Source organism: Theropithecus gelada, chromosome 10, assembly GCF_003255815.1.
Source record: "Theropithecus gelada isolate Dixy chromosome 10, Tgel_1.0, whole genome shotgun sequence".
NCBI lineage: Eukaryota > Metazoa > Chordata > Mammalia > Primates > Cercopithecidae > Theropithecus > Theropithecus gelada.
The window spans coordinates 40,687,155-40,698,566 of record NC_037678.1 but is presented as its reverse complement, the minus strand read 5'-3'; the positions used below and the strand labels follow the sequence as shown (position 1 = coordinate 40,698,566).

The following is an 11,412-nucleotide window of genomic DNA, read 5'->3' as shown; positions in this document are numbered from 1 at the left end:
TTTTTTGTATTTCTTAATAGAGATGGGGTTTCACCGTGTTAGCCAGGATGGTCTCGATCTCCTGACCTCGTGATCCGCCCGTCTCGGCCTCCCAAAGTGCTGGGATTACAGGCTTGAGCCACCGCGCCCGGCCTGCAATTTTATTTTTTGAGATGAGGTCTTACTCTGTTGCCCAGGCTGAAGTGCAGGGGTGCGATCACTGCTCACTGCAACCCTGACCTCCCAGGCTCAAGCACTCTTCCTACTTCAGCCTCCTGAGTAGCTGGGACTACAGGTGTGAGCCACCACGCCCAACTGATTTCTTTTTTTTTTTTTTTTTTTTTTCTTTGTAGAGATGGCATCTCACTATGTTGACCAGGCTGCTCTCGAACTCCTGGGCTCAAGCTATCCTCCTGCCTCAGCTTCCCGAAGTGTTGAGATTACAGGCATGAGCCACTGCACCTGACCTTATTGATGCGATTTTTAAATTTCTTCTTTTTGTACTGAAATATTTTATTCAGTAGCAGTGCCGAGAAGTCCTGAGTGTGACATACCCGATTATGTGGTTGTTCCTGCTTGGAAAGATCAGATGCTGAGAGGCTGTGGTGGCCCCAGAGAAAGGGCAGGGTTGGGTCTGTTCAGCCTCAGGTGCTTCACTGCCGGCCCTAAGCATGGCGAGTGGGGTTCAGAGCAACAGCACCTTGTGGGTGGAACACCCCGGGTTCCTTCCTGTCTCTCCTGTGGCCCTCAGCTTATGAAGCTCCAAAGCCACAAACTGGCCTTTTCCGCTCCACTGTGGACAGTGTCTGGCCTTCCTGCCTGCAGGCGGCTCACAAGGGGTGGGAACATGGGGAGATCACATCCGTTGGGGGACATGGTGCCTTCCTGCTTCTTGGGGAAAGCTGATTGATCCCTCCAGCAGATAAGTTCCTCTCTAAGTGGAAATGTCTTACACTGCTTATCATGAAGGTTTCCAGGCATTCCTAGAAGTAGGAGGAACCGACATGATTGCCTGGAAGCACTGTGTCGTGATGATTGTGTGGAACCGTGTCATGATTGTGTGAAAGTGCGGTGTTGCGGTGATTGCGTGGAAGTGTGGTGTTGTGGTGATTGCATGGAAGTGTGGTGTCATGATTGCGTGGAAGCGTGGTGTGATTGCGTGGAAGCGTGGTGTCATGGTGATTGTGTGGAAACGTGGTGTCTGTGTGGAAGCGTGGTGTCTGCGTGGAAGCGTGGTGTCAGGGTGATTGCGTGGAAACATGGTGTCGCAGTGATCGCATGGAAGCGTGGTGTCGCGGTGATCGCCTGGAAATGTGGTGTCGCAGTGATCGCATGGAAACGTGTCGCAGTGATTATGTGGAAGCGTGGTGTCACGGTGATCGCGTGGAAGCGTGGTGTCGCGGTCATCGCATGGAAGCGTGGTGTCGTGGTCATCACGTGGAAGCGTGGTATCATGTAAATCTCACAGTGATGGGCACGCTGCTGCACAGCAATCTGCACTTTTTGCAGGAGTACTTTTTTTAATTACCAGACCTCATGATCCTCCACATCTAAATCTGTCAGAATGCATCACCCTCAAAAGCACATTTTGGGCAGAGTGCAGTGGCCCATGCCTGTCATCCCAGCACTTTGGGAGGCCGAGGCAGGTGGATCACCTGAGGTCAGAAGTTCAAGACCAGCCTGGCCAACATAGTGAAACCTCGTCTATACTAAAAATATAAAAATTAGCCGGGCATGGTGGCAGGCACCTGTAATCCCAGCTACTGGGGAGGCTGAGGCAGAAGAATCGCTTGAACCCAGGAGGCAGAGGTTGCAGTGAGCCGAGATCATGCCACTGCTCTCCAGCCTGGGCAGTGGAGGAAGACTCTGTCGAAAAAAAAAAAATCAAAACTATATGATAAGAAATAGACAGCAAACTCACAAACTAATACTCCCAGCTCTGGCCTTGACCCCATTCCTCCTCTCTAATAATGATGATCATTTTTATTAGTTTTTGCTTTATCCTCATGTTTCTTTCTGCAAACATGAGCAAAAACGTATACAAATCGTATTTTTCTCCCTGTTTTGCACAAAAGGTGCACGCTATGTGGGTTGCTTTTTTGGCCACCAGTAGATCCTGCAAGCCTCTCCTCTTCAACACACAGAGGTTGTTCTCATTCTCTGTACAGCTGCAAGTGTCTCCCCGCGCAGATGTACTACAGGCCGTGCAGCCAACCATAGCTGATGGATGTTTGGGTCGTTTCCAGCATATTGTCTCTGCGTATACTACACAATGAATACTCTGATGCATATGTTACTTTGCACATATCTAAGCAGAATTTTTAATGCAATTGCAACACATTGTGTTGTGCTTTTTCCAGTGAGACTGTTGCAAGCTTTGCCACTGAATGTCTCAGGGCCCCAAGCTGTTTCCACGTAATTTCCCTCCCTCCCCAAAATGTGTAGGAAAGGCTTGAGCGAAGCTTTTCTGATCATACAGCATCACTGCGGAACTGCAGCTCTAGCGTTTATCAGCCTGGGTCCTGGTGCACCACAGAATTGTGTGGATGCAGGGGCCAAGGGCAGCAGTGATGGGAGCTGCAGACCTGGCATGGTGGTGTCTGGGGCGGCAGTAACAAATTACCACAAACCAGGTGGGTTACAACAATAGAACTGTCTTCTGTCCCAGCTCTGGGAGTCAGAGACATAAATTCAAGGTGCCAGCAGGAACGGTCTCGCTTGGGAGGTTCTAGAGGAGAACCCGCTGCCTGCCTCTCTCCTGTTTCTTGGCCTGTAGCTGCCTCACTCCAGACTGCACCTCCGTTGCCACATGGCTCCTCCCTGCACTTGTGTGTCTCAAATATCCCTCTCCCTTTCTCTCTGTTTTGAAATTTTGGAGAGCCTCGCTCTGTCACCCAGGCTAGAGTGCAATGGTGCGATCACAGTGCACCACAGCCTCAAACTGCTGGGCTCAAGCGATCCTCACACCTTAGCATCCCAAAGCCCTGGGATCATAGGCATGCATGACCACACCCAGCCCTGCCTGTCTCTTATGAGGGCCTCTGTCTTTAACTTACATGTACAAAGACCCTATTTCCAAATAAGGGCCCATTCACAGGTCCCAGGTGGACATGTCTTTTGGGGGCCGCCATTTGACCCCCTGCACCTGGTGAGGCCCCCCTGGCCAACAACGTCAGGAGCCTTCCCCACACTAGGCTCAAAGGAGGAAGGTCAATGGGGTTACCAGGCCAGGAAGAGGGGCTGGAGTCCCGCAGGAGGAGCCCAGCTTCTGCCTCAGCACAGCATTGGACAGGGGCTGGGAGGCCTAGACCCCCTCCCTCTCTCCTCCCATCAGCCAAACCCAGCAGGAACCAGAAGACAAGGGTGCCTGGGAGATGGGACCTTTTGGGGCCTCCAGGCTAAAAAGCAGGGCAGAGAAGAGCCAGACATGGTTCAGAGAGGGCTGGACACCAACCTTCCCGCGTGTCCCCCCACGCCCACCCCCCCGAAAGCTGCGCCAGGTCACTCCCAGCCCCGATCTGTTGTTCCAGGCAGTCGACTACGAGCTCAACAGAGCCTTCATGCTCACGGTGATGGTGTCCAACCAGGCGCCCCTGGCCAGCGGGATCCAGATGTCCTTCCAGTCCACGGCAGGGGTGACCATCTCCGTCATGGACATCAATGAGGCTCCCTACTTCCCCTCAAACCACAAGCTGATCCGCCTGGAGGAGGGCGTGCCCCCTGGCACCGTGCTGACCACGTTTTCGGCTGTGGACCCTGACCGGTTCATGCAGCAGGCTGTGAGGTAGGTCCACAGGACACGCCTCGTCCCTGCCTGCAGCTTCCCGGGTTCCACACAGAAGGGTCCAGAAATACCCCATGAAACCCACCACCCAGAATTCCCCCAGATGGGTGGTCAGGGGCATCCCCAACCTGAGGCACCCTCCAGGAGGGAGCAGCAGCCCTTAGTCCCGGATAGCCAGATGCAGCCCCTGACCAATCATGAGTGTTGTGACCGGCGCTTGCACATTCAGCACTGTCCAGATGCAGGCTGGCCCCGATCCTGGCTGCACTCTCATAGCCGTGAGGCTCAGCAACCTCCTGCCCTTTCTGTTCCTCAGTGTCCTTGTCCGTTCGATGGGGACGATGAGGGCCCATTGGGTCCTTCTGAGTTGAGGCCACCCACTACTGGATGAGCTCGGTGCCCGTAGGCCACAGGCCTGTCCTGTGATGTAGCGGGGGCAGTCCAAGGTAGAGGGGAAGCCCTAGAGGAGGACAGGGCCTGGGGGTCTCCAAGGAGACGGAGACACTGGCCCAGGCCCAGGCCCTGGAGGTGTGGCCAGTGCAGCTGCCCGATCGGGGCCACGGAGGCCTGGGATCCAGGGCGGCCCCGCCCACCCCAGCCTTACCTCCCCCCGCACTTGTGGTCTCCACAGATACTCAAAGCTGTCGGACCCGGCGAACTGGCTGCACATCAACACCACCAACGGCCAGATCACCACAGCGGCAGTGCTGGACCGAGAGTCTCTCTACACCAAAAACAACGTCTACGAGGCTACCTTCCTGGCAGCTGACAACGGTGTGGCCTCCTCCCAGGAGGCAGCTGTCTCGGCGGCCTTCCCGCGTCCTGGTTCTGTGGGCGAGGGAGGGCGCTGGCCAGGCCCCGAGAGGGCAGCAGGGCATCCAGAGGGTCACCCGGAGGTGCTGAGGGGACGTCTGCACAGACAGTGGTGATCAGGGTTGCATCATCTCAGGGCCCCCAGGCCATGCTCCACCTCCACCCATTCCCGTGTCAGTCATTGATTCCGCCCCTCCCCAGCATTCACTTGCTTGCTCGAAGGTGTGCCCCGTCCATCCCCCCAACGTCACTCACCCACAGGCTCCAGGGGCATCAGGGCACTGGTCATCCCAGCCTTGTCCTTGCTGCACTCTGCAACCTGAACTGCATCTCAGTTTTGCTGCCTGTAAACTGGGGCATTGGAACCAGGTCCACAGTTTTCAAATGCTTTTAGCTGGCAGCCCTTGCCACAGACCCCGTCCTGTGGGGAAGGCCCAGCCCCACCGGTCAGCAGCCCCTGGGGTGCCACCCTCGTGGCTCTGACCACCCACAGCGCAGACCCCTGTGGCCCTCAGTCACAACAGGAAGCATGAGACCCTCCAGGACCCTGGGAGTCCAGAGGGCAGCGGCAAGGTCCCGGAACAGGCGGCACGGCAGACGACCTCAGGAGCCTGGATGGGAGGGCGAGGATGGGCTGTGCAGAGGCAGCAGGAGGAAGGTTTGAGAGCACGCGGGACTTTCTGAGGGACGTGGGCTGGCATCTCAAGGAGTGGCCACCCCTTCCTGGACCTGCAGTAATCCTGCGAGCCGGCCGAGCCCCCCACAGGTCGCACGCTCTCAGAGGCATGGAGGCAGGGTGGGTGGGAGCAGAGATTCTAAAACCGAAGATCAGTCCAGTACCACCGCTTCCCAGTGGGAAAAGACCTGACCTCTCTGTGCCTCAGCTTCCGCCTCTGCCAAGTTGGGGGAGTCTTAGTACCCCTGAGAATCAAACGAGTCTGAGTCATCAGAGCACTGAGGAAGGGCCTGACTCAGGGCAGCATGGGCTCCTGTTTGCTCTGGCCGTGATGACTGCCCGGCCTGCTGTTCACTGAGTACCGGCCGAATGCCTGCAGCTGCTCATCGGTGAGCAGCACACGGCGATGCCCGGCCCTGGCGTGGCTGACAGCCCGAGTGTGTCGGCTGGAACCCAGGTCAGTGAATACCGATGGAGGAAACTGCAGCACGATTGAGGCTTTTTTTTCTCTCACGTCCAAGAAGCCTGGAGGCGGGCAACCCGGGGGCAGATCCCAAACCCGGGGCTCCGACTGTGCCATGGCATGGTCCAGAATGGCTGCTGGAGCTCCAGCCATCACAGCCTCGTTCTGGCAAACAGAAGGCCTTGTGGGGAGGGCACAGGCACACACCTGCTCTACTAAGGACTTTCAGAAAGCCCCATGCAAGTCCTCCACCCACCGCTCACAAAGCCCAGAACTTACTGATGCTGCCACCCCTAGCTGCAAGGGATGCTGGGAAATGGGGTCTTCTAGGTGGACAGTGATGATCCCAGACAAAATGTAGGACTCTGATTATTTTATTAAAAGGAAGCAGAAAATGGATATTGGGGATGACTCAGCAGTGTCTGCCCCAGGGAGACCAGAGAGAAACCAGTCACACAGATGATTCAGGCAACAAGAAGAGCTGAGAGAAAACAAAACCGGTGGCTGGGAGGCAGTGACCAGGGGCTCTGCCCTGAGGAGCTGACCTTGGGACCAAGAGCTGTGGAACCAGAGAAGCAAGCAGGGGAAGGTGGGGTGACAGAGGAGGGTCACAGAGTCGGGAAACGGTGTGCGCAAAGGCCCTGAGGCGGGGCCATGCCTGGTGGGCTCTTGGAACGGCTGTGCATGAAGCCTCGTGGGCAAGGGTCGTCACTGTGCAAACGCTCGTCCCATAGCAGGTGAAAACAGGACGTGGTCACCTCCCTGCCAGCCTCCCCAGCCATCGCCACCTCCCCCGCCGGGGTCCACAGAGCCGGGGCCGTGTAGCTGTGCAGCTACCTGTGAGCCCAGGGCCCTGGTCAGGGGAAGCGTCTCCCCTTGACGGCCCTCCTGCTGCAGCTCAAGCCCTGAGGTTAAATTAGAAAGTGATTGTGAGCCTGGGCTGGGCCCAGTGGCGCACACCTGTAATCCTAGCACTTTGAGAGGCCAAGGCAGGTGGATTATGAGGTCAGGAGTTCAAGACCAGCCTGGCCAACGTGGTGATACCCCATCTCTACTAAGAAAATACAAAAATTAGGCCGGGCGCGGTGGCTCAAGCCTGTAATCCCAGCACTTTGGGAGGCCGAGACGGGTGGATCACGAGGTCAGGAGATCGAGACCATCCTGGCTAACGTGGTGAAACCCCATCTTTACTAAAAAAATACAAAAAACTAGCCGGGCGAGGTGGCGGGCGCCTGTAGTCCCAGCTACTTGGGAGGCTGAGGCAGGAGAATGGTGTGAACCCGGGAGGCAGAGCTTGCAGTGAGCCGAGATCCAGCCACTGCACTCCAGCCTGGGTGACAGAGCGAGACTCCATCTCAAAAAAAAAAAAAAAAAGAAAGAAAGAAAATACAAAAATTAGCCAGGCGTGGTGATGCATGCCTGTAATCTCAGCTATTTGGGAGGCTGAGGCAGGAGAATCACTTGAACCTGGGAGGCAGAGGTTGCAGTGAGCCAAGATGGCGCCATTGAACTCCAGCCTGGGCAATAGAGTGAGACTCTGTCAAAAAGAAAAGAAAAGAAGAAAGAAATAAAAAGAGATTGTGAGGCCGTAGCTGGACGAAGCATCCATCGCATGTGGCAGATGCCATGTGAGTGAGCCTGGGTGTGCAGGCCGGAGTAGGAGCCCTCCAGTTAACAGAACCTGTCTGTGCTTCTCCGATCACAGGGTGTGCCCTCAGCGACATCTCAAAGCAGTTTTCAAAGGTAGCGCCGCCCTGCGTCCCCTTAAATGTGTTTTGATGCAGCTTCCAGAAGATTCAAGAGACATCCTGTGGGATATATTTTTACATGCTTCGCCTGCCTCAGTCAAGACATGTGGTTGTTAATGTCAGGTCAGGAGCTGCCATCAGGGGCAAAGCCACAGTCAGAACCTGCCGCTGCCGCCGCCGCCTCCAAACCTGAAGAGCAGACAGGGCATCTCTGTCCCCAGATTCCGGCCGCCTGGCCTGCATCCATCAGCACTGCTGGCTTGGGCTGAGTCAGGGGCTGAGCACGTGAAGGCCCCAGGGACAGGGATGGCCCCTGAGGAGCTCTGGGGGCTCAGCAGGCACCTCCCTCCATGCTGAGGCCAGAAGTCATCGGGTCCTCCAAGGAGACTTCCTGCCGGGCCAGGACGGAGCTTCCATCAAAGCTCATCGGGAGCGGCTGCACCTGCCTTTCTCACAGACACTTCCAAAGGCAGCAGTTCTTCCACGAGATCATGGGCTCAGGGCTTCCAGCACCCTGGGGCTCTGCTGGGTGGGGCCAGCAAAACTCCAGGAGGCAAGGAAAGGTTTTGCCCTAAGTCCCAGACGAGGGCAAGATGTGGTGGGTGGGTCCAGGGGCCAGTGCAGAGCCCAGCACCCTCAGAACCCCTCCCTGGCTCCCCCGCGGGAGTGAGTCCCCAGTGCGTGGCTGTGACCTCAGTGGCTCTGAGTTTAACTGTGCATTGGTGGAGGGCATGTGGCGAGGGCTCCACGCGAATGCCGCACCCCGCTGTGTGCGTGTGTGCAGCGGTGGGTGTGAGTGTGGCCATGTGCTCTGCGGTGTCTGTTGAGATGCCGTACACAGTGACTGTGGGTGTGTGTGCAGCTGTGGGTGTGGGTGTGGTCGTGTGCTCTGGCATGTCTGTTGAGGCGCTGTACACAGTGACTGTGTGCGTGTGTGCAGCTGCGGGTGTAGGTGTGCCCGTGTGCTCTGCGGTGTCTGTTGAGGCGCTGTACACAGTGACTGTGTGCGTGTGTGCAGCTGTGGGTGTGAGTGTGGCCATCTGCTCTGCAGTGTCTGTTGAGATGCCGTACGCAGTGGCTGTGTACGTGTGTGCAGCTGCGGGTGTGGGTGTGGCCGTGTGCTCTGCGGTGTCTGTTGAGATGTCATACACAGTAGTGTGGCTGCCCATGGCGTGTGGCAGGGTGTCAGGAGCCATGGCTGGGCTGTGGGTCAGTCCCTGTGCAGCTGTGTTGGGGGGTGGCCGGCCGTGGCCGGCTGGGGGGCTGTAGATGTGTCCCTGTATATGTTGTGTGTGGTTGTTTGTGTGCGTGTCCTGTGTGGAGCTGTGGGTTGGTCGTGGAGTAACAGGAGTGGCCCGTGTGGTGACCTGTGTCTGTTCCGCAGGGATACCCCCGGCCAGCGGCACCGGAACCCTCCAGATCTATCTCATTGACATCAATGACAATGCCCCTGAGCTGCTGCCCAAGGAGGCGCAGATCTGCGAGAAGCCCAACCTGAACGCCATCAACATCACCGCAGCTGACGCCGACGTCGACCCCAACATCGGCCCCTACGTCTTCGAGCTGCCCTTTGTCCCGGCGGCTGTGCGGAAGAACTGGACCATCACCCGCCTAAACGGTGAGCCCGCCTTAGGCCACGGGGAGGGTCAGACCAGCCTGGGGTGCAGGCCCCTGGGAGACCCAGCTGGCCTTGGAAGAGTGAACACCAGAGGTGGGCGACGGCCCTCCAACAGGACTGTCCCACCAAGGCTGGGGACACTGGCCACGCTTCAGCTGCTCAGCCTTCTTCACCTGGCCCTGAGGAGGCCACCAAGTCATTCCCAATTTCTTGCTGCTTTAATGAGCCCAGCCGTGAACATCCTTGCAGCTCTGCCCATGTACATCCATGACAACTTCCTGTGCCAGTTATCAATTGACTGGACCCTGACCGATAACGTTTCCTTAGAATACTTCCTTGGATATGGATTTGTGGTATAAAAGGATATCAAAATTCTCAAGTTCTGGCAGTACGGTGAAAACGTGCTCTAGACATGTCTACTTCCATCGGGAGAGTGCCTGTTTTCTCAAACCCTACCAACACTGAACATTATTGTTTTAAAATAATATTGTATTCTGCTACCTTTAGGCCAAAGTCATTATTTCCATTTGTATATCTTGACTACCAGTGGAAATTTTTTAAAAATATTTATTGGCCATTTTTGTTTCTTCTGTGAATTGTCTGTTCAATGACTTTGCCTATGTTTTCTTTGGGGAGTTTCTTTTTATTGATTTGGTAAAACTCTTTATATATTCAGGAAATTATTTCTTCTTCCTACATGTTGCAATTGCTTTTTGGTTGTGTCTCCAAGGCCTTTTTTTTTTTTTTTTTTTGAGACAGAGACTCACTCTGTTGCCCAGGCAGGAGTGTAGTGGCACAATCTCAGCTCTGCAACCTCCACCTCCCAGGTTCAAGCAATTCTCCCACCTCAGCCTCCCAGGTAGCTGAGATCACAGGCTCGTACCACACGCCAGGCTAATTTTTGTATTTTTTACTAGAGACAGGGTTTTGCCATGTTGACCAGGCTGGTCATGAACTCCTGACCTCAAGTGATCTGCCCACCTCAGCCTCCCAAAGTGCTGAGATTACAGGCGTGAGCCACCACACCCAACCTCCAGTGTCTTTTAACTTAATGATGTGTGGTAACCAGACAGATATTTCAGATTTCCATGCCATTGGACTTAGTCTTTTCCTCTGGACGTCTTGCTTGGAAGGGAGGGTCAGGCTCTGGCTGAATGTTTACTGTTCCTTTGCACCAGGTGACTATGCCCAACTCAGCTTGCGCATCCTGTACCTGGAGGCCGGGGTGTATGACGTCCCCATCATCGTCACAGACTCTGGAAACCCTCCCCTGTCCAACACATCCATCATCAAAGTCAAGGTGTGTCCATGTGACGACAACGGGGACTGCACCACCATTGGTGCGGTGGCAGCGGCTGGTCTGGGCACCGGCGCCATCGTGGCCATCCTCATCTGCATCCTCATCCTGCTGAGTGAGTGTGGCTGAGCACCAGGGTGGGTGGGGGCATTGCAGATATGAGTGCCCTGTCCCAGGGATGGTGGGCAGAGTGGGGCCTGGGTTTCACCCTCAGCCCGCATCTCTCAGCCTTATCTGTCAGGAGTCCTTCAGAAATGCAGCTGAACTGGTCCATATGACAATGGGAAACTGGAGCCTCCCATTACTCTCAAGTCTGGAGGTGCAGGTTGGCCCAGGCATCTCCCAAGGCCTGGCCCCTTTCCACGGCTCCACTCTGCCTCCCAGAGCCCCTGTGTCCTGAAGCTGTTGCCCTCCAGGACCTGTGACGCCTATGGGCAGCTCCCAGGTGGACTTAGCAGAGGGAAGGTCAGCCCTGCCTGTTAGCATCCCCATCCAAAGTCCCAGGACACTCTCTGATTGGACGGGTTTGGGTCACATACACACCTTGAAGCCAATCACCAGCCAAGGAATGGAGTGTTCTCATTGGCTCTGCCCAGACCATATGCTCTAGTAGTTTCCTGAGTTTCCCAGAACCACATGGGTTCCCCAGCAGGCCTGAGGGCTGGGGGGTGCCAGGGGAGGTGCTTGAAAATGACCCCAGAGGTCCCTCTTCCCATCATCCCTCATGGACAGTCGCCCTGGTCTGTGTTAGCCCAGGGATCCCAGTGGGAGGCAGGGCAGGGAAGGGTTCGGTCACCACCTCCCCAGTTCACACCCAAACCAGAGGGTCCCCCACCACGTCCAGAACAGGCTGAAGCAGGTGCCAGGCCCCTCCTGCAGATCTGGCCTGTAGCTGACTTAAGACCCCAGGGACCAATGTCAGCCCTGTCCAAAGGACGTCTGAGTTATGAGGACTCTGCTTTTTTCCCCATTTCCAGACCTATCACCCCTCAAAAAGCCAGTTTTTTGTTTTTTTTTTTTTTTTTTTTGAGACA

The 11,412-nt window shown here is 55.8% G+C and overlaps 1 protein-coding gene across 3 annotated transcripts in view; it reads left to right on the top strand.

The window, feature by feature from the left end:
• CDH4 (cadherin 4) overlaps positions 1–11,412 on the top strand; it is a 676,597-nt gene that overhangs the window by 659,982 nt on the left and 5,203 nt on the right. For all 3 annotated transcript variants that reach the window (XM_025399162.1, XM_025399163.1, XM_025399164.1), the window contains 4 exons: positions 3,510–3,763; positions 4,395–4,537; positions 8,848–9,081; positions 10,260–10,493. In XM_025399162.1, the coding sequence (XP_025254947.1) occupies positions 3,510–3,763; positions 4,395–4,537; positions 8,848–9,081; positions 10,260–10,493 (865 nt within the window). The remainder of the gene's footprint in view (positions 1–3,509; positions 3,764–4,394; positions 4,538–8,847; positions 9,082–10,259; positions 10,494–11,412) is intronic.